General features: G+C 45.7%; 1 protein-coding gene across 1 annotated transcript; it reads right to left on the reverse strand.

Annotated features, from left to right (window-relative positions):
• Positions 1-18909: 18909 nt before the first annotated feature.
• Positions 18910-23854, reverse strand: LOC147854817 (spermidine copper dependent amine oxidase 2-like). Its single transcript, XM_087331198.1, has 12 exons — positions 23644-23854; positions 23316-23425; positions 22603-22911; positions 22394-22506; positions 21850-22180; positions 21336-21551; positions 21007-21243; positions 20737-20922; positions 20270-20410; positions 19895-20163; positions 19326-19407; positions 18910-19226 (listed from the first exon to the last, which is right to left on the reverse strand). The coding sequence occupies exons 1-12, from the start codon at positions 23819-23821 to the stop codon at positions 19107-19109; spliced, it is 2292 nt and encodes a 763-aa protein (XP_087187324.1). The 5' UTR covers positions 23822-23854; the 3' UTR covers positions 18910-19106.
• Between the last annotated feature and the right edge of the window lie 240 nt (positions 23855-24094).

Here is a 24094-nt window from a genome sequence, read left to right on the forward strand (position 1 = left end):
CTATGATAACTGGCATACCACCAACAATCGTTGTGGATAGGCAAAGCCCCGTTCGTACGGAGGAAATCACCAATCATGGAATTAGCGTAATAATGATGAAAGGTAGGAGGAAGAACGACGCCAGGATCGTCGTCGAGAGTATCGTGAGAAGCCCCGGAACAACAAGCGGTTTTAGCGACCCCGGAAGAACAGACGCCACCTGTGGACACCACCGTAGCCCCGGTCATTGAAAAAGGTGAGTCCAACGTTCACTATTTTAATTATCAACAGCCATGTCGTTACGCAACTCAATGCCCACGACGCGATAAAGGGAAAGGGCCAGCGGTGATACAATCACGATAGAAGTCCATCAAGTTACAACCTGCAGCAAGGCGAAAAACACGGACTGGACGGAGCAAGACGAGATCCGAAAAGCTTCACAAGCCTGGGTAGAGAAGGCAAATGAAGCCAATGTTGAACGGATGTGGCAAGAGTCCGGCCACAGTGCCACACATATGTGAGACATGGTATTAACGCCAAACCCAATATGGCAAGCACTAACCGATTGTGAAATTACGTTGACCATGGAAAAATTATTACGACTTGTCCCTCAATTCCGACAAACCGTAGAAAACTGGATGCGGGGCTCGGACAGACTAGATATTTCGGCCAATTATACAAAGTCTAGCACAACCCCCCCCCCCCCCCCCCCCCCCCCCCCCCCCCGTGGTGGATCACCACAACCCAGCTATCAAGGTGGTGCTGCAAGGGCAAGAAATCACGGGATGCATTGTCAACGGAGGTTCCGGAGTGAATGTGATCAGTATAACCACATGTAACCACCTCCGAGGTATTATTGAATGGGAGGCATGCCCATTTCAGGTTCCCTTTGAAATTTCTGCCGTTGTGTTGGCTTTTGCCTCCAGGGGCGTATCCGATCTTGTTAGGAAGACCATGGTTGCGTTCTTCTAACATCAAGCACAACTGGCAACACAACTGCATTAGCTCCAGGTACCGACACAAGAGAACTCCGCACCTACAAAAGCAATAATGCCACTATACGCGGAAGAAATTAACATGCTAGAAGGGTTGGAGGACATGGAACTCGAAGCATACCTGGATGAAAATCCGTGGATAGTACCGTTGTTTGAAATAGACGTCCTCGAGACTGCTAGCGAGTACATCCCAACGAGTGCTCCGAACAATGATAAATACGAACTAGATCCAAAATCTATGTTGGAGCTGAGCAAGGCATGGGAGGCGTTTGATAGGGAGATGGAAATATCACGAAGAGTCACAACGTCGACCTTGGAGGAAATCAATTTAGGGCCAGCCGAGGTACCAAGGCTACTAACAATCGCAAAGGACTTGACGCCAAGAGAAAAAATGGCCATGACTGAGTTGTTACGGGAGTTTAAAGATGTCTTTGTGTGGTCACATGAGGACATGAAGGGGCTAGAACCAAAATTTTACCAACACAAAATTAACTTGGGCAATGATGTGAAACTAGTTCAACAGAGATGTTATCGCATGAACCCGAACTACATAGCACGCGTAAAACAGGAAATTTACAAACTCTTGAAAGATGGATTTATTCGGCCGGTAAACCAAGCGACATGTCTTAGTCCAATAGTGGTCGTACCAAAGAAAAATGGCAAAATACGGGTATGTGTCAACTACCGCAAGTTAAACGTTGTCACAATCACCGACGCATTCCCCTTGCCATTTACGAATAGTGTACTAGACGTAGTCGCAGGTCACGACATGTACAATTTTCTGGATGGGTTTGGCGGGTATAACCAAATACGTATGCACTTGGAGGATCAGGAGAAAACCGCTTTTGTAACCAAATGGGGCATCTTTGTGGCTGTGGTAATGATATTCGGACTAAAGACCACTCCAACCACGTTCCAACACACCATTGCGGAGATTTTCGGCGACTTCGTCCCTCCGTTCATGCAAGTCTTCCTAGACGGCTTTGCGGTCTATGGGACGCGAGGGGATCACTTGACCAATCTAAGGCTATGTTTAGAACGATGCCGTACTTCGCGCCTCAGCCTCTACCCAGCCAAGTGGGCATTCGGGGTCAAGAGCAGAACCCTTCTCGGGCACATAGTGAGCAAGGACGGTATAGCAGTGGACCCTGACAAAATCAAAGCCATAGTCGAGGCTAACACCCCTAGTAATGCAAAGGCCCTTTGACATTTTTTAGGGAAAATCCGGTGGCACAATCGAATGCTCCGTTATTTGGCGGATTTCGGAAACACCGCTACAAGCTGTGGTGCACCGCACACCATTCAAATGGACGGCAACGGAGGATAAGGCGTACGAAGCACTGAAAGTGATGCTGACACAAGCATAGACTGGTCAAAGCCATTTCTCGTATCGGCATCGCACTTATGCAGCTCACCAAGCCCAGCTGGTATCGGCTAATATACTATTCTCGTCGCAAATTGTCAAATGCCGAATATAACTATTCGACAACCGAGTGCGAAGCTCTGGGTATCATCTACAACGTCAATAAATTTCGATATTATTTATTAGGTCGGAAATTCACGTTTCACGTGGATCACGCCACATTATTGTACCTGGTTGCTAAACAGTCATTAACCGGAAAATTATCCAAATGGATGTTGCTAATACAGGAATTCAAATTCAAGATCGAGCATCGGCTAGGGATCGACAATGGCGACGAAGCAGCACCAAGGCACGACGATTTCCGGATGTAGAAATACTGCATATTGCGACAACTGGGACAAAGGAAGACAAGAATTTCCCGGATATGTGGCTGATGGAAATGACTTCTTAAGCACGGGGCTGCCACAACCACAACTAAGAACAGACGAAAAGAAAAGGCTCACAGTTCAGAGCCAGAACTTTTGCCTAGTCGAAGGGGTCTTATACCATAAGGGAAGCGATGGCATCTAGCAACGAGGTGTACGACAAGACGAGAAGAATGCGGAATTATGAGAAGCTGACTGCGGCACAACAAGGGGATACTACGTGGGGGATGTTACGGCCGGGAAAGTATGGCAAGCAGTTCTATGGTGTCCAACTACATAAAGGGACATGTACAAATACTTCAAGGAGTGCGACCTCTGCCAGCGAATGGGCCAACCGTCGGAGCTAGCACAAATGCCCGACCAGTCGGTGCTTCCACCTTAAGCCTTTCCAGAAATAGGGCCTGGATTTCGTCGGACCCTTTACCCCAGTTGTGGCTCGGACTGGAAACAAATATATTCTAGTGGCCACGGATTATTGTACGAAATGGGTGGAGGCAACAGCGTTATGAGACAACACCGCGGCTTCAACGACCAAATTTTTGTATGAACAGATTTGGCGCCATTTTGGCTGTCCTATCGAGCTCATGAGCGATCAAGGAAGTCATTTCTTCAATATGGTCATTTACGATCTCACTAGACATTACGTCGTGGTACACAAGAAGAGTATATCGTATTATCCACAAGCAAATGGTCTCACGGAGTCAATGAATAAAACACTTCAGAATATCTTGAAAAATATCGTCAACGACAACTACACGGATTGGGACATGAAGTTGCACAATGCCTTATGGGCATACCACACGAGCTTCAAAACCAACGTCCAATCAACACCATTCTGGCTAGCATTTGGGTTAGAAGTTGTAATGCATGTAGAATTTTAGATACCAAGTTTACAAACATTCAAACATGCAGGGGAAGTTTTGCATCAAAAAATTAACGGATTTCGATTAAATGGTAAATGGTTAGGGTAAATGGTAATGATGATTATCGAAGAAGAAGATAAACATGGTGTAATGGTGGAGATGATGAATGGTATGATGGTGAGAGATCATGAAGATGCAAGACAAGCATTGAGAAGCATTGTGGGGTGGGGGGTTGTGCCTAGAATGGCTCCACCCCCCTCCCAAGGGTGTTCAACGTTAAGGGGAAGGAAGAGAGGGAGAGAGTGATGACAAGAGAGAGATTAAGAGAGAAATGTTCCTTCTTTTCATTCATTCCCCATAAGGGGTTAAATAGGTACAAAAGGGAAGATACACGAGGGTACAAGCCCCTTGGGCATTCACACCTAGTTACTCACTCACATCTCTTTGTATCCACCACACTCACACTTACATTCACACTCATAATCGTGGATTATCTTAATATCTTGGTATGGGAAGATGGAGGTCTTCATGAGCTTTCGAATGTACTTTACTACATTTGAAACGGACAAATAAATGTCAAGTTATGCGAATGTAAAGTTTGAGAAGAAGAAGAGAAAAACAAAACTATGAGATATCCCACATAGATAGGACAAATCAGGATCCCACAGTATATAAGCAAAGCCAGAACTTATTACTTTCTGTCTATGAGTGGAGCCCAGAATGTTTTTGGGCTAAACTGTGGCTTAACTACTCGTAATGGTTTTAGCGGAACCGAAACCCAAATCGGATGGCGACCGAACCGGAATCGGAACGGACGGACGGCGACGGAACCAGAACGGATAGACCGAATCACCGAGTCAGGAGCGAACCGGATAGACGGATTGATCGGAGATAGGTTGATCGCGACAATTTCGGTGTGAAACGAACAAAATCATCTAGACTGAAAAACCTATTAGAAATTTGTAATCAAAGGGATGCTTTCAAAGCAAGACTTGAACCTTGCATCTCCAAGATAGGAGCCAATAGACTTACCACTAGACTTAGTCATTTCCTTAAAAATGTTTTCTCTATCATTATACTTTTACATGTAAATTCTCATATTAGAGCTTGATTGAGTGACATGGTTATCATGCATCACATGTAATGCATGAGCGCCAAATGGCAAACATGCATCACATGCATTCCATGCATTCCATGCATCACATGCATTCCATGCATCACATGCATTCCATGCATTGTATGCATGTCTTGTACCCTCACATGCATAATATGCATGGGGGCGTCTATAAACTAGTGGATGAAGAAGAAAAACGGGAGCGATGTATTAATCAAGAAAATTAAAAGTAAGAAATTTGTTATCCAATTGATGTATCAATCTTGTTCTTCAAATCTAATGTCAAGAGTTCAATCTTAATCTCTCTCAATCTAAAGTCAAACGTTCTATCTTATCTCAATCTCTCTCTCTTTCAATCTATCTTAATTCCTTTCTCGCTAAAGCTAGTACAAACTTCGAGTCCTTCCGGTCCAAAACCCTGGCGGTTCCACCTCACGATCCACACGTAGTGACGAATCTTCACGACAACAGACTTCATGAACAACTAGACACAGCTCGTGTCAAGCACGGTCCTATCCAATGTCAAGAGTCGATCAAACTATTTCTCGAACTCCTGGAGGAGCACCAACGTGCTCCTCCCCTTTCTAGGGCTTTCGACCCATTCCATAAAGTCTCGCTTCAACAGTCGGAGCGAGTCATCGAACCCATACCTCTCGAGAAGCTGTCCTTTGAACTCCTCCCAAGTCTGGCAACCAGCCTGCACCTTGAGCACGTCCGCCTGGATGCTCGGCGTTACCACCCGAGGGAATCCGGATAGTCCTCTATCCTCTGGGAGGTCCCTCATTATCATTTCGGCCCGGTAGGGCTCGAGATAGCTTGTCACGTTCTTACCTCCAAACCGGCCTATTGTGTTGGAGACAAAGTCGTCTGTGCGGAAGATCAAGAAGCATTCGATTGCTGTTGAATACCTGCGTATGACAGTTTGTAGGTCGTTGCACAGAGAGAGAGAGAGAGAGAGAGACAGAGAGGCACAAAAGACTTTCTTATTCCATAAAGCAATAATACAACACCCAACCTTACAAAAAGGTTACAAGGTCACTATATATAGTGACCAACTTAGGGCAACTACCCTTTATGCTAATTACATAAATGGCCAAAACGGGATAGTGTGAATACGTCCATTATACACATGTATTCGACACTCCCCCGTAATGGGCGTATACATGGGTTATCTAAGATTACAGGTATAGACTTAGGTTCTCGGACATATCAGCTTTGTTCGAGTCGGCAGGGTCCGAAGGCAGAAGACCGAACTGGTCGGGTCGGAACAGTTGAAGCCGATCATTAAGGAACTGATGTCGGTTGTCGGGAACCATCCTGCTCTGTGTCCGGCTCTAACCGGACTGGTTTGTCGTTACGCCCATCTGATGCCGAAGAGACCGAAAACGGTCTGCCGAAAGACACTTGGTCATTCCATCTCCGACATTGTCGGTTGTGGATATTTTCTCTAGACCGATTTTCCCTGAAATGACGCAGTCCCGAACGAAGTGATATCGAACGTCGATATGTTTGGAGGCGTTGTGGTGAACCGGATTTTTCGACAAGGCAACAGCACCTTGACTGTCGCTGTAGACAACTGGAGCCGAGTCATGGTCGACTTGTCGAAACGTGTGCGCCAGCCGACCGAGCCACAAAGCTTCTTTTGCTGCGTCGGACGCAGCTACATATTCTGCTTCGGTCGTTGAGGTCGTTGTGCACTCCTGAAGTTTCGACTTCCACGAGATTGCTCCATTGCCGAATTTGAAGCAGTATCCGGTTGTTGATTTCCGACTGTCTATACAGCCGGCGAAGTCCGAGTCGGTGTAACCGACTACGCCTGAGGTTCGGTTCGGACCGAAAAGAATGCCGTGGTCTTTTGTGCCAGCCAGATATCTGAACACATGCTTGACTGCGTTCCAATGCGATCGGCCAGGATTGTGCATAAATCTGCTAACGACTCCTACGGCGTGAGAAATATCAGGCCGTGTCGCGACCATCAGGTACATAAGGGAGCCGACTACCGGTGCATACGGTACCGACTTCATATCTTCCCCCTCCGGACCGGATGTCGGGCAGTCTCGCTGAGAGAGCCGAAGATTCATGGGGAGCGGGGTTGAAGCAGATTTGGCTGATTGCATGTTGAAGCGTTCCAAGACACGTCCGATATAGTCGGTCTGAGACAAAAAAAGATGTCGTTTATCGCGATGCCGACTAATTTTCATGCCAAGGATGTGTCGTGCCGGACCGAGGTCCTTCATGGCAAACTTCAACCGCAGTTGCCGAACGAGATCGGCAAGTTCGCCCGCGTGGCGTCCAGAAATGAGCATGTCGTCCACGTAAATGATGAGGAAGATGGGTGATCCATCTTGAGCTGTGTTGGTAAAGAGACAATGGTCCTCATCGCTTTTTGAGAAGCCGATCGATTGGATGAAGTCGTCGAACTTCTTGTACCATTGTCGCGGTGCCTGTTTGAGGCCGTATAGACTCTTCCTGAGTCGGCAGACTAGATGTTCTTGGCCGGTTGCCACGAAGCCTTTTGGCTGCTCCATATAAATTTCCTCGTCAAGATCACCATGGAGGAATGCTGTTTTGACATCTAGCTGAATCAGCTCCAAGTTGTCGGCTGCCACTACGCCGAGTAGAAAACGAAGGGTTGTCATTTTCACCACTGGTGAAAAAATCTCGTCGAAGTCGACGCCATATTCTTGTCGGAAGCCCTTCGCAACTAATCTGGCCTTGTACTTTGGGGTGGTCGAATCAGACGTCTCTTTTAGTCGATAAACCCACTTGCAAGGAAGAGCACGTCGGTTCCTAGGTAATTCAACCAGATCCCAAGTCTTGTTTGCCCGAATGGAGTGCATTTCCGACTCCATCGCCAGATGCCAGGTGGCGGAATCGACAGATGTCGATGCTTCTTCGTAAGACGTCGGTTCGCCGGCGTCGGTGAAGAAAATTCCAGGAGAATACCTCTCCGGAGGTTGCGACAGTCTCTCGGATCGGCGAGGTAAGATTGGACTGGTCGCATCGGGTATCAAGGTCGGATGGTCCGAAAGCGGATTGTTCTGCTGTGCCGAGTCGGGGTTGTCCGAGTCGGTAGTGTAAGGTTCAGCTACCCGTGAAGCTGACCGTGTGTTGAGAGCGGGGCCTTCTTGAAGGGTCGGCACATCGGAAAATGTTACCCTTCGGACTTCGATCGGTTTTTCGACTGATGGATTCATAGCCGACTCGTTGAACACAACGTCCGAACTTCGAACGATTTGTCTGCGTTCGGGATCCCAGAGTCGGTATCCCATTTCGCCGTCGGATCCATATCCGAGGAAAATGCATTTCCTGGACCGAGGTGCAAGTTTTCGGCGATCATCTTTCGGAATAAGGGCGTACGCCTCGCATCCGAAGATCCTCAGCTTGTCGTAATTCGGCTTACTGCCGATCCATAGTTCCTGAGGAATTTGAAGTCCTAGAGGTCTACTTGGCGACATATTGATTATGTGTACTGCCGTGAGTAGAGCCTCTGCCCAGAAGCCATCCGACAGTCCGGAGTGTTGGAGCATGGAAACTATCCGTTCTTGGATTGTCCGATTCATGCGTTCGGCAATCCCGTTTTGCTCCGGACTGTGTGGTGCCGTAAATTCACGTCGGATGCCGCGTTGTCGGCAGAATTTGACGAATTCTTCGGATTTAAACTCTCCCCCATTGTCTGTCCGAAAGCATTTCAGCTTTCGGTCGGTTTGATTTTCTACCATAGCGAGCCAATCGGTGAAGATCGAGAAGACCCGATCTTTGGTGCGAATTGGATAAGCCCACACCTTTCGAGTCGAATCGTCAATAAAAGTGACGAAGTAAGAGGCACCGCCGAGAGACTGATGCGGCATTGGGCCACAGACGTCCGAGTGGACCAAATCGAGAGGTCTCGTTTCTCTTGGTGCTGATGTCGGGTGTGATGCGGCTGCTTGTTTGCCATACTGGCAATGCTCGCAGAATTGATGGTCCGAGAAGGAGAGTTTGGGGATGTATCCGGCTCTAGATAGGTGCGTGATGCCGGCCTTGCTGAGGTGTCCTAATCTTCGGTGCCATAGTGATGACACATGAATATCCACCAAAAACAGGTTACCCTCTCTGAGCGTAACATGTAACGGATACAGGGAGTGTATCTTGGGTCCTCTAGCAAGCAGGAGGTTCCCCCTGTGGAGTGTCCACCCTCCCGAAGAAAAACCGGCACGAATGCCGTCTTCATCTAGTTGTCCGACTGAGATCAATGGCCTTGAGAGCTCGGGTACATGTCGGACATCGTGGAGTACAAGTGTAGAGCCACCTGCAAGGTTGAGCTCTACTGTGCCGATTCCGATGATGTCACAGTGTTGTGAGTTGCCGACTCGAACTGAGTCGGAGTGACGGATCGTATATTGCCGAAATTGGGATCGATGAGGAGTCACGTGAAATGACGCGCCCGAATCTAAGAGCCATGTGCTCGATTCTTCAGTCGTGAGTAGAACTTCTGATCCGACTGGATTTTCGATTGATAGTATATTCGGGTCGTCTGGTAGTACATCAGCTGAGAAGCTGACGTAATTGATCTCCTCATGCCGGCCACTCTTCTTGTTGTTCTTGTTCTTGAGTGCGCGGCAGTCGGCTTTGATGTGTCCGGGTTTCTTGCAATAGTTGCAGATTCGGTTATCCCGTGACTGGCTCCGTCTTCGCATATTGTTCGGCGGCCGTGAGGAATCTCTTCCTCGTATGTTCGATCGGTCTGTCGAACCTTGTACTACATAAGCGTCTTCTGTTGAGTCTTTGGCGAAAGACTTTCTCCGAGCTGCTTCGGTCAGGATCGCGCTCGTGACTTCGGAGTATTTAACAGCCGTGGTTGACGCGTTGCACACAGTTGTGACGAAAGTTTCCCATGATGAGGGAAGGCTGCTCATGAGTATCATTGCTCTGAGTTCATCCTCGATTGCCGTCCCCTGTGACGAGATTTGGGAGCTTATGCTTTCGTACTCATTGAGGTGTGCTTGAACCGAATCGGATTCTTTCATCCGCAAGTTGTAGAGGCGCCGGATCAGAAACATCTTCGTTGCGGCGACCTTCTTTTCGTAAGTGTCCGACAGTGTTTTCCACAGTTCGAATGTTGTCGTACACGATTGCACCGTAAAGTATACCGACTCTGATAGGTGCATCCGAATCGTGGCGCGGACGATTCTGTCCAGCTTCTGCCACTCAACTGGTTTGTATCCTTCTGGAGGTTCTTCATTTTCGATGGGATCGATTTGCCCCTTGACTATGAGATAGTCCTGCATTTGTTCCTTCCAGAAGTTGAAGTTCGATCCATCGAACTTTCGTAGACTCATTTCTGACGAGCCGGATGTTGATGCCATCAAATTTGGTTTCGGTTGACGAAGCTCGGTTCGGAGTTGACTACGAGCCTTGTTGGAGTGCAGCCGGTTGGCTCACCCGATATCGCTCTAGTCGGATTTGAACCCGAGTCGGTTCGGCTTCGGAACTTGCTCGAATTGACTCCGGTAGCTTGAGGGACAGAACCGACTGGTCTTCCCGAATGTTGCCGAGTCGGAGTGAGCCCGGTTCGCTTCGGATATATATGCCGAATACCGATTATTGAAACCGATTATCTGGACCGATTCTGCTTCGGTTGACTGCAGCAACGAGAGAGACGGATCCGACTGATCCTCCCGAATGTCGATCAGCCAGATGAAGCACGAATTTGGGGTTGTTGTCTTGAGACCGATCTGCACCGAGTGGTTACAACGAGCGGCGAGCAGCGTTTGATGACCTCTTCGGATGCCGTTTAACCGAATGGAGCACGATCGTGTCAAAGTTGCACAAGGGGATTTCACCTCGAGCGGTTACGATCACAAGGAACGGAGTACAACCTGCTGGCTTACTCCAAGCAAAGATGATCTAACGCGATGAGATGCAGGCCTCGTTTTTCTTCTTCTTCTCTCTTTTTCGAATGACGCAGGAAACCGAATGCTGAGACGACGGCCGACAGCGGATTGAAGGACCGACTACTGTGCAGGCTCTGATACCAGATGTTGGAGACAAAGTCGTCTGTGCGGAAGATCAAGAAGCATTTGATTGCTGTTGAATACCTGCGTATGACAGTTTGTAGGTCGTTGCACAGAGAGAGAGAGAGAGACAGAGACAGAGAGGCACAAAAGACTTTCTTATTCCATAAAGCAATAATACAACACCCAACCTTACAAAAAGGTTACAAGGTCACTATATATAGTGACCGACTTAGGGCAACTACCCTTTATGCTAATTACATAAATGGCCAAAACGGGATAGTGTGAATACGTCCATTATACACATGTATTCGACATATTGTGTCGACGATCATTTCGATGGCCCTGTCAAGGGCACCCATACCTTGACGAGCATTCACCAGCCGGTCTACACTTGCCGCCATGGCTTTGGTGATTTCTGTTCCCCTCTCTTCACACTCCTATGCCGCCTTGTTCACGTCAGGGTTCGCGTATCTTTGTGTATGCGTGTGAATCTAGGCGGGACCGCTAGGGCCTCGGACCGAAGAGCTTAAGAAAGGGGGGGATGCGATCGGCAAGAGAGACGGACGGTGCATAAGACGTTCGATATCAGGGTGCACAGGGCACTACTGACACGGTTGAAATTGGAGCAACACGATATGTGACCAACAAAACGAGTACCAACAATTGATTAGATGACAAAAGAATCACAACCAGCAAATCCGGTCTATCGTGATAGCAAAGAAGGAGTTCCACGATTCTATCGTGAACCTGGTAAAGAGGAAGCGGCTCTCGACAAACCCAGCACCGGAGACACCGGTCGAAGTAAAGGCGGCCCAAATCGAAGAGGTGGCGATGGAAAAGGAGTTCTCAAAAAACCACCATATGAACCCTCACTGGGTGACGACGGAAACCCCTGTTCGAATCAGGGACGTGAAAGAGCCGATGGTAGCGTTAATCTACCACCGATCGGAGATTAACTTAATGTCCATCCACTTCTACAAGAAGGGTAAATGGCTAATCAACATGATGCACGGGTGGAAGATACATGCGGCGACCCGCGCTACCGAAGAGCTTCATGGTGCGTGCCCAAATGTCCGAGTAAGGGTCAGCGATGTCGAGATCGACCAACACTTTTTCGTGCAGGAGACGTCCTTGCATCCGGTGATACTCGGCGAACCTTACATTACGGCGGCTCGTATGGAGACCAAAGTGCTGAACAACGGTTCGGCATACGCAAGGGTGAAGAGCTAGGACGGTAAGAACTCCGTCCAATCATGAAAGAAACCATGATTCTCTCTTCGGCGAGGGCCAAGGTGATTTTTAGAGAGCACTAGCAAGGCGTGGGGGCTGCGATAGTCCAGACAACCGGAAGAATCCCCACACATGTACCATAGGTAGGAAATTTCGCCCCTCTGATTATGGAGGTTGTATCATAACTGTTGAGCGAGCAAGCTCAACCGGATCGGGATCAGCTAAATAAGCCAGAGCCGGATCGGTATCCGGAACGGAGAGCTGGATCGGTGTCCGGATGATATCCGGAACGAGGAGCCGGATCGGATTGAAACTAGTAGGCCGTTAGAGGCCTACGGATCCAGCCTAGTATGTAGGCATATTTTTGGGAGTCAATGACAGTCGCTCGTATGAACATTGAAGTACATGTCAGTACTTCTGCAGTCCTTTATGGACTTGTATAAAAGTGCTCTCTGAGCACATTCCATGTACACAGAATATTAAGAGTATTATTTTGAATTGAGTTTATGTTCTACTCTCTCTCTCTCTCTCTCATGCGTACACGTACTCTCTGTGTGTATTGAGCTTTCCTTTTATCTTTTGTTGCTATCTGGCTGAGCCGGTTTGTCAAACGCTTCCGCACGTTCACTTTGACATGATATCAGAGCGTGAGGATTGAGAACCTCTGCAACCGACAGACGCTTTCGAAGACAAACCCTAATACCTGGTAAGGACAAATAGAGAAAGGTATGGACAGCGGTATGGCGAGTTCACTTCTAACAGAGAAGCTCGACCGGAGCAACTATGTGTCCTGGTCATATAAAATGCACTAGTACTTGTTGGGGCATGGTTATTGGAGCTACGTGGAAGGAACCAACGAGGTAGCACCGGAGCCGGCAAACAAAGACTTCTAGGCATGGGAGCAAGGAGCGAGCCGAGTATTGTATTGCCTCGCGTCTGGTGTGCACGATCAGATGCTCAGCTACATCAAGGATGCAAAAACGCCAAAGGAGGCCTGGGAAAATCTTCGGAAAATTTTCGCCGCAGTACCACAGCCCGTAAGTTGCAGCTCCGAGAAGAGCTGAACAACATCCAACAAAGAGACATGTCGGTTATGGACTACACCACCAAGATAAAGGATATTTGTGACGCGCTTGGGTCCATCAACGTGACGGTGTACGAAGACGAGATGGTCCAAATCTGTCTCGGTGGTCTAGCACATCGGTACGGGCCAAATCGGACGGCAATTTGCACCCAGGAGAAACCACCGTCCTTCTTCGACTTACAATCAATGTTGATGGTCGAAGAAAACCACACGAGTGGGTTGGGGACCACTCAATCGAACATTCGGATGTTGTACACGGAGGCGGATCGACCCCGTGGGCGTGGAGGACGAGGTGGGTCTGAACGCAATGGAAGCGGCTGGCAAGAGCAGAACCGAAGGCACGGAGACTGTGCCGACAATAGTTCTGAACCCTTCACAAGCAGGGGGAGTCAAGTCGGAGCCGGAAACCGGCAAGGAAAAGCTGACATGGAATGCTGGTACTATGGCAAAAAGGGCCACAGGGAAAGCCAGTGCTGGAAGAAGCGCACCGATTCGGACAAATCCAGATCTGGTAAAGCCGGATGGGAAAACCGGCAAAGCTCGCACTACGTAGAAGGATCGGAAGGATCCGGAACCGGGAAGACCAGTAAAGGGCCAGCCTTCGTGATGAAGTACAAGGCTAACTCGATGAAGAAGACTACTTCCAAATCAGAGGAAGTATGGTACGTTGATTCCAGAGCGTCCAACCACATGACAAGCCATGAAGAGTGGTTCTCCTTTTTGGAGAAACCGGAACAACCAGGGATTGTCGAAACTCGAGACAACACCCCTCACCCAATTGTGCGTGTCGGAGAAGTCTGTTTAAGCCATGTCGGACAAAAGGGGAAGCTGATGAACATACTACATGTTCCGACTATCACAAAGAACTTGGTATCGATTGGACAAATCGTCGACCAGGGGATGCAGGTGCGGTTTACGCACCTCGTGTGATTCATCGAGGAAGAAGGATGGATAATTGCGCAAGGGCACAGAGAAGGGAGGATGTTCATCCTCAACACTAATGACGTCGGCACTGCCATGTTTTCCAAAGGACAGAAGATTGAATCGGATATCGATCTCTAGCATAAGCGGATCGGCCACGTCAACTACCGGAGGCTTCAAGATCTGCAATCGAAACAAGTTGTGTTCGGATTACCGAAGTTTCGGAAGGCCCAAATATCTGAAGCCTGCCAACTCAGGAAGCAACACTGGCTTCCATTCCCCACCGAACGAAATTGGAGCCGTAACAAGCTCGATCTAATCCATTCGGATGTATGGGGACCAGCACAGAATGTTAGTCTTGGCAGGAGTTGGTATTTCGTCTCCTTCATCGACGACTACAGCCAGCACACGTGGATCTATCTCATCGATAAGAAACGTGTGAAATGCAACGTGCGGAAGCTATACGAAACACAGAATACCGATAGAGAAAAACAGGTTTAATGGAGAGCTTAAGACACAATGTACGTGGGAGAGACAGAGACAGAATGAACACACAAAGAAACTAAATTCGAATAATGTGTAAAACTCTGTACATAGGATGTGCTCAGGGAGCACTTTTATACAAGTCCATACGGACTGACAGAAGTACTGACACGTACTTCAATGCTCATAATTGAGCTCCTACACTAACTCACAAATATATTCCCTCACGGAATATCTATTCAATGGCCTCCCAGTTTCCACACCGATCCGGCCTCTTGTTTCGCACCGATTTATGCACCGGTTTACGCACCGATCCAGCCAATGTTGAGCTTGTATCTCAACACTCCCCCTCAAACTCAACTTGAGGCTCTTCCAGTCCTACACTCCGGTTTCTCTTGACTTTACGCCTCGCTCGTGCTCCTCGACCTATTCGGCTTTGCGTGCCTCGACCCTTACGGTCGGCTTGTCTGCTCATACGGCCTTTTCTAGCTCCCTTCCTGTCACGGTGTTGGCGCCTCTTCTATTGCCCTTTCTTCTGCTTGGCCTTCAGTTGATTCGGTGTCTCCGAATCAAACATCCGAGCCGAATCGGCTGCCTCCGATTCATCTCCGCTTTTGTCCAAATTGGCTGTCTCCAATTCGTCCTCAATCTTGGCCTTCTCGCCCTTGTTGGCTTCATCTCTCCCATGCTTGGCTAGCTCCGGCTCTTTCTTTCGGCTACTGCTCTCTCGTCCACTTCTGGACTCTTCCGTGGATCCAGCTTCGGCTTCTTCAGCCGACATCAAATCGAATTCGTCATCTGATTTGATGTCGCGGTCACTTCCGCTCCTTTCCTGCTCCTTTCCGTGGTCTTGCGGGACTTTTCTTCCCCTCAAGTTCGGCACGTCAAAGTGCCGCAACCCAAGCGCACCCGAGAATTGCTGCAACTTGTCCAGACCAAGGGGCTTGGTGAAAATGTCAGCGGTCTGTCGATCCATCGAAACATACTGAAGTTCAACTTCACCAGAGAGGACACGCTCACGGAGAAAATGGTAGTGCACCTCAATGTGCTTAGTCTGGGCGTGCAAGACGGGGTTCTTCGCAAGTTGGATGCTGCTGAGGTTGTCGCAGTAGATCGTCGTCAAATCAGACACCTCCACCTGCATATCCTTAAGTAGCCGCTTCAGCCATATGGCTTCGCATGTTGCGACAGCCGCTCCTCGATACTCAGCCTCTATGCTCAACAGTGCAACTGTCGGCTGCTTCTTGCTACTCCATGCGATTGTGGCGCTCCCATGGGAGAATGCGAATCCGGATGTGGATCGGCGATCACCGGCGTTTCCGGCCCAATCGACATCTGTATAGCCGACTAGTTGTGCGGCAGTACCGATTTGATATAGTAGCCCCCAGTCCTTAGTGCCACTGACGTACCTAAGTACGCGTTGCGCGCACTGAAGGTGCTCCTCAGTTGGCTGTGCCATGAACTGACCTATCAAGCCGACCGGGTAAGTGAGGTCCGGCCGGGTGATAGTCAAGTATATGAGGCTTCCGACAATCTGTCGGAACCTTTTTGGGTCTCAGACCTTTCCAAAGTTGGGGCGAAGCTTCACGGTTCTGTCGAGAGGAGTTGAGACAGACTTACAGTCTGCCATCCCGAACTTGAAGAGCATACTCAACACATAATGTCGTTGGCTGATCACTAGGCCCTAACGGGTTGCCGGCTCCCAGCCGATCTAGTATATGGCTTCTTTGGCCGGCTCTCTCCCGTCGATCCGGCTATTAGCTTCTTTAGCCAACTCGGCCTTTCGACCTATAGCCAATTCAGCTCATGTTGAGCTTGTCACTCAACATTCTCCCTCAAGCTCAACTTGAGGTTACCATTTGTCTGCTTTAGCTGCTCCTCCACTCCGTCTTCTCTTGGCTTCACGCATCCTTGCTGGCGCTCCACAACTCGTCTAGTCCCACATTCCTTGACCCGTCTAGATCGCTTGTTTGCTCGTAAGACCCTCATTGGCCACTGAAGCCCTTCGACTCGTCAACTTCTCCGCGTCAGTGTCGACTTCAGTTGCCTTCTCATTCGTTCGGCTCTTACATTCGGTTCGTTCGAATCATTTTCTCTTATTCGAATTGGTTGTCTCCAATTCATCTTCAGTTTGGCCTTTAGTTCTAACAGCTCTATTCTTCCAGGCTCTCCCCATGTGTTCAGTTGGCTTCGGCTCTGGCTAGTCCAACTCGCTACTCCCTTGTCGGCTAGTCTCCCCTTAGCCAATTTGCTTCCTTCAATTCTCCCCTCATCAGCTCCCCCCCTCAAGTGACGCACGTCAAGATGCTACAAGCCCAGCATCTCAGAGAAGTGTCATAAGTCAAGTACAAGGAGCTTGGTGAAGATGTCGGTCAACAGTCGATCAATCGAAACATATTTTAGTTCAACTTCACCATTGAGAATATGCTCGCGCACAAAGTGATAATGCACTTCTATGTGCTTGGTCAAAGCGTGGAAGACGGGATTCTTCACAACTTGGATGTTGTTGAGGTTGTCGCAGTAGATCAACGTCAGATCGGCAACCTCCACCTACTGATTCCTCAATAACCACTTCAGTCATATGGCTTCACACGTAGCGGCAGTTGCGCCTCGATATTCAGCCTCAGTGTTCAACAATGCTATTGTTGGTTGCTTCTTGCTACATCAAGCAATCGTTGCACTCCCCAAGGAAAACGCATATCCTGATGTCGATCGACGATCGTCAACGTTTCCAGTCCAATCGGCATCCATGTAGTTGACTAACTATTTCACTACACAGTCTGATATAGCATTCCACGATCCTTGGTGCCACTAACATATCTCAATATCTGATGCACGCACTTAAGGTGTTCGGCTATCGACTTCAACATGAATTGATGTATCAAGCTGACTGGATAACTGAGGTCTAGCCGAGTGATTGTCAAATCAATCAGGCTTCCAACAATTTGTCGGAACCGTGTCGCGTCACAAGTCAGCCCAAACCGAACTAAACTTAACCGAACCGTTAAGCCATGGTTGAACGGTTTATTGGTTCCCAAAAAAATTAATGGTTTGGTATGGTTTGGATTTTCTATAAACGGTTAGGTTTTAGTTTGGTTTGGTTCTAAAACTCGGGTTTATAGGTTTATCGGTTTTTGGTTAACTTTTTTTTTACCTTAATAGTTTATTAATTTAATGGTTTAATTAATGGTTTTTTATTTATTTAATTAATTTAACTTAAATGCTTATTTAATTTAATGTATTTTTGTTTATTTAGATGTTTAATTAGTTTGATTTAAATGGTTAGGTTTAAATTTTTTATTAAATGGTTCGGTTTGGTTTCAACTTTTCCTAAACAGTTTGGCTTGTTTTTTTGTTTTATATAAACGGTTCAGTTTCGATTCGGTTTCGTGCCCATCGCTAATTCCTGTCACGAAGAGTCGAAATGGATTTGCAATTCGTCGTGCTGAATTTGAAGAGCATATTCAACACATAATGCCTTTGGCTGATAAATATACCTTCGGGGGTATGAATCACTTTGATCCCGAGGACATAGTGAAGGTCCCCCAAATCCTTCATATCGAATGTCGCTGACAATTGACACTTAACTTGGCCAATTTCATCAAGATCAACATTAGCATGACCAAGTCATCCACATATAGCAATATGCTGACTGGTCCTTTCCGACCTTGTTAGATGAACAGAGAAGAATCTGATTTTGACGACCAAAACCCCCTCCAACGCAATCGTTGCATGATCTTCGCATTCCAAGTTCACGAGGCTTAGTTCAATCTATAAAGGGACTTCTTCAACTGACAAACCAGTTATTCAATTCGTATTGAAATCCGAGAGGTTGCACCATGTAAACTTGTTCCTCAAGGTCAATTCAATCTTCTTTTACATTTCCTTCATTGAGTTTGTTAGTGTCTTATACTTTTTGACATGCTACGTTGAGCACTAGATCGATTCAAAGTAACATTGAAGGAATATGCATCGTGAAAAAACTTAGATAAGGTTGTTTAAATCTTTTTAGTTGATGATTTTGATAGTTTCCACCCATCCAACAAATAATCAAAGAGGTATCTAAACTAAAATATCATGAGTCTACTTACCCACCATAGATCTCAGCTTGCATTCCAATCCTCAATTTACCAGTTTCACAACTTGATTAATATTTGCAGCCTCACTTCAAACACTACTTGCTTTTGATGAGATTTCTCACCAAATTTCACCTTATGTGCCCTGTTTTTATCCCGATTCCCTACCATCGCACATAAACCTTCCTCCAGCTTTAAGACTGGAGAACCTCACAATTTTCACCGTTGTACATTAGAGAACCATTTAATGCTAATGTTGAAACTCTTAGAAGGTTCCCTTGAGGCATAATGGATTACCAATCACCTTCAGACGTCCATTCAAGTGCATTCTCCTATTCATTTAAAATCCTATTAACAAAGCCTTGAAACACACCAAATCACAAACTTGCAAAGACATTTAGATTAAATACCAAACGTTTGTCCAAATCATTTTATGGGCTCCTTTTAAGGAGCTTGAAACAGTAAATTTAAGAAGACATTATTGAATTGATGAGCTATTGTCATCTACAAGTGCACTTTTGTGCATTCGTTTGTGATCAAAAATTTTGAAACTTCCGAATCTATTTTGCCAAGTTTATAGCTTGGACATAGGACCGTGCATTTCTGTCTTAGTTCCATTGTGGCATTTGATATCTGTATCAGGATATGAAGGCGGGACATCTATGGCGGGTGAACAATTAAAAAATCCGTGAGGCTGCAATGACAAATCATAAAGGGCTCTCATTCTCAAGTTTTGAAAGATGTAGACATAATGCACCTTAAAAGTCAATATGGCACCTACTACAGTACTTACCAGTAGTGAAAATCCTATTCTCTCAACCGGCATCACGGGCCAATCTTCTAATCTTGGAACATGGGTCACTCCAAACACATACCTGAGTACACAAAGAAACTCTAGATATACACATTCATGTATACATACATAGAGATATAAAGAGAGAATAAAAAGGGAAAAAAGAAAGAACAGATTGGGTGTCTGTTTGATGCATATATGCACCTGTAGGACATGTATTTACAAAAATAATTGATTTAAGCAAAGACCAAGAGTTGATTACTAACAAAGACATATAGTATGAGGCAATATAATGCTGAAAAGAATGGCACAAAGTAACTTTTTTTATATTTGTATGTGTGATTTGTTGGTAAGTGTGCGTGATGTGCTATGACATTATGACATTATGTATATGACTGTAACTTGTTTTCTAGCTCATGTATGAATTATGTGTATGCATTTATGCAGATGTGCATGATAAGCATTGTATGCATGTATGTACTTATGTATGTAGTATGTGATGTTATGTATGCATGCATATAACTCTGATGTATGTAGTAGACACAATCCAATTTAATATTATGCAATACCATAGCACAATATCTGCGTCTTCTAGTTGCCTATCCTGCTGCACCCAGGTTGGCAAACCTTCTCCCACACGAGGGTTTTGATTCGGAAACTCGCCTGCAGGGAATTGTTCATCCTTCTTGTATTGAGTCACCCAAAGGTTGTGCCTCAAAAAGTCAGCTCTCCTCAGAAACTTTGCTTCCGAACCAGCAAGAGGAAGACAATTTGATCCAGGAACAAGCTTATACCCAGTCAACTGTCCTGTTCTATTTACAGATCGTGTGTTGCGAACCTATATGCACACAAACATACTAGCTCATTACTTCTACATATAGCTATTAAAAGAAGTACCCATCATCATGTTACATGTCACTTTTTTCTAGTGTGCATATACTCACTATCCAATGCCGAGCTGCATGAGGATTGCAGTCTCGCATAGCCTGTAGCTCAGTGCGAAGAAGCTTCTCTTCAGCATAGAACGCATTATTGTGCACATTATCTGGGCCAGGCTCCTCAACTTTAAGATCTACCTCCACAACCTATCCCAGCATGGAGACACAATAAAGAACAATATGAAGTCACCATCTTCAATACAACCATAAAAATAGATTAAATGTATAAACATCATGAAAACTGATATTATCAATTGGCGATGGATCTAGTATTCTGTTCAGTGTAACACTCATTTTTGTGGTTTGAGATCATGAATACTAATATTATCAAATGATGATGGATCTAAATTTTTGTTCACTGTAGAAAACATTCATATATAAATTACTTTTCTTCTTAAATATAGCTTTTACAAATTCAGCTTCTGAGGCCATAAGGGTTGAAATGAAATCATCAACAAAAGTAAATCCCAAACCTGATTAAATGTCTCGCCTGGTTTGCAGTCCACAGCCATATTCAAGCGTGCAACAAAGAAATGCTGGTGTACAGGAGCATAGAGACCAGGTGCTATCACAGTTCCATGCTTACGAGTTTCCCCTGGCTTCAGAGACCCTAAGCTTAATACACCCGTAAGCTTCACTTCAGCTTCAACCCGCCCATCCTTAAAACATGAAAAATCAGCATATGAGAACCATGTGAGCTACGTCTCTGTTATAAATTCAGCAGTAAGATTGTCGATTAAAACCTGATAAAAATGCCAAAAGAATCCATATTCATAATTTGCAATGGTACAGAAGAAAGAGGCAGTCAGGCGTCTCGACCGGCGCACTTCCGACAGACCAGAGCGCCAATCTTGATGCTTCCAAAGCACTCCAAAATCTTCTTCATGCAAGCAAACGCAATTTTCAATTGTCTCCACACCACCGTTGAAGTTTGTAAAATGTGCATCAAAATACTTTATATGCCCTAGACAATCACACCCCTTCAAAATGGAAAATTTTAATTTATAACCTCCATAATGATATCCAACACCCCAATGCCACGAACTTATTAACCATGAGTAATTTGACTAACCCTCTTCAAGGAATGTGCATTCTTGCCAAGCCCATCTTCTCCTGCATCAAATGCATTTTTCCTATAATGAGGCTCATGTGGATCACCATAAGGAACGACCATTTCCACAAAGCTGAGCCTATGTGCAATTGATCGCCGACCAAGACTGCCATCATTGTATGCAACACAATGAATCACTAGGCCTTCCCTTGGTGTAAAGCCAATACGAAAGTTCCACTGCATGAAGAAACAAATGCAACTCAAATACATTAAAGAAAGGACAAAGCCCTAATACACCCCTAACTTTCATATCGTACAATAATAGCCCTAATTTTTCAAAAAATACCAAAATAACCTTCTGTATTTGTAAATTACTTTTGTATTACAATGGTGTATCTAGCAATATGTCAAATTTAAGGGGTAATCAGGTAGATACTCAACAAGTTAGGGGTACTTTGAAGTATTTCCCTCAAAGAAAACATGTGGCATCAACTTAAGAGTTACTTCAAATGGCCAAAATATAGAAGCCAACCACCTTTTGCCATTCGACTGCATAGCCATTAACACGAAAACTAGGCCCTTCAGGTTGTATGATAAGCAATGGCTTAACATCACTCCTATCCACACCACCTCGTGTTTCAGCCGCTGTGTAGTTCCTTAGAGGATCAGGTGGTGGAAGTGGAATGAGTTTACAATCTTCAAACTCAATAATCTGCATATGTTGCATATCCACAAGGATGTGTATCCCTTCCACAGGCCGGGCATAACCATTCTCCATCGGACAATCGCTATCAGTCCTACAAAATATCAATGGTCTTGCAAGTCTCCTACTCGGTGCATCTTCTTCTTTGTGATATCCAACGCACCTAGAGAAGAAGATATCATGAATTTCAAAAATTCACCCATACTCACCAGCAGTCACCAGGGAAAAGGTGCAGTAATTCATTAAAATGCCAATTGAGCATTTAAACTGGCCCCGATAAGAAATATTTATAAAAATAAGTAATCCAATAGAAAGATACAAATTCTCTACTAATTTACTGTACAACATTATATAACAAGGTGGAAACGAAATTTACCATGCATCTACCATCACAAGATCCATATCAGTGATGCCCCTCTTCTTCATGGCATCTCTAAATGGGGGGTAAGCCTTCACCGTGGCCTCACAATCTGCATATTCCAATGCATCCTGAATGGAAAATAGTAAATGATCCCTTAACTCTACATGTCATAAAATAAGATTACTAGTTCCAAATACATGCAAAACCTTCAAACTATTCATTACCATAGGTGGTTGCACATCATGTATTACTTGAGAAAATAAGACCTTTCCACGATGATGACCACCGCGAGCAACCGCATAGACCTCACTTAATTCAACAACCCAAACAGTAGTTTCATTGGTGAGCTTGTTGTACACAATCAACCTTGCTTGACGAGGGGGCAATTGGCATGGGATAAGTATCGGTCCCCCTTTCCCCTTTGGAATAAAGGAAGGTTGGAAAGGAGGGAAGAAATAAGCATCAGCTAAAGCAAGCACATGCTTCTCAGGCTCTTGAAGCACTATCTCCACAAACCGCATCCCATCCCGGATCTGAAGAGTTAAGAATAAAGTGTCTATGTGGATTGCAGCATATCGTTACATATATGCTCACAAACAAAATTATACAGTTTATAGGTCTATCCTTGATTGTATAATTGCATATATGCATGAAAAACATAGAGCTAACGAGATATCAAGTTTAGCTTAAGTGACTCCTGGATTGTATAATTGGTTGTATGCATATATTGAAAGTTCACCCTGATCATCACATTTAAGTCTATGGTATGATTTGTTATAAAATTAGATACCGATTAGTGTTCTCATTGCAGACTGAGAGAACATAAAATATAAGGATATATAATATAGCTTCAGATAAAAATCAGACACCTAAACAGGTGAGAGAAAAAAAACTAAGATTTTGATATGATGTAAAAGAATGATAAGTGGTAACTTACCTCTGGAGTAGCACCTGCAGCTCTGACTGTAGCTATGGCAACTGCGATTTCAGCAGGAACCAGTGGATCCAACGGATGGATAGATTGAGGGAGTGGCACAAGGCTGATTGCTACATTAAAACACGCCGAAAATAGAATTAAAAAACATTCAAACTCTGCTTCTATGTGAAGGTAACATGTGGATGCATTAAGGGAAATATATTCAGAAAACCGAAAGATATTCCCACACATTGCATTAAAAGGAGCCCCTTATGCGTGTGCTAGAAGCGTATATAGCAAATATGTGTTACTATATGCATCTTTTGGATTTACAGGTACTACTCCATACCTTTCACAACACCGGGCTTATCACTGATACCAGGCTGGAGCATAGGAACGGACGAAGAAGATGAAGAAACAGCGGGTGAATCTTCGAGAATATTCCAGTTGGCATCGAGAAGATCCCTCCCAGACGTCGATTCCCTCGTGATGGAGAGAGACGGCGCCTGTTTCTGATGTGGGGCCATGTGGAGGGGTTAGCGAGGGGGGGAGGGGCGGCGGGGCCCTTCTTCTGCTGAATCACGACGGGGGGGGACAAGCGAGATGACATGCAGTAGCAGCAGGACCTAACAGTCTGAGAGAAACAGAGACAGAGAAAGACTGATGATTGAAGAAGAAGAAGAAGAAGAAGCAGAAGAAGAAGAAGCAGACGTAGCAGAGAAAGACTGATGATTGAAGAAGAAGAAGAAGAAGAAGAAGAAGCAGTAGACATAGAGTATTCTGAGAGACAATACGTATAC

The sequence above is a fragment of the Azolla caroliniana genome, unplaced genomic scaffold (assembly GCF_043228905.1).
Source record: "Azolla caroliniana isolate FFs.n. ecotype wild unplaced genomic scaffold, voAzoCaro1.0.p SCAF_15, whole genome shotgun sequence".
Taxonomy (NCBI): domain Eukaryota; kingdom Viridiplantae; phylum Streptophyta; class Polypodiopsida; order Salviniales; family Salviniaceae; genus Azolla; species Azolla caroliniana.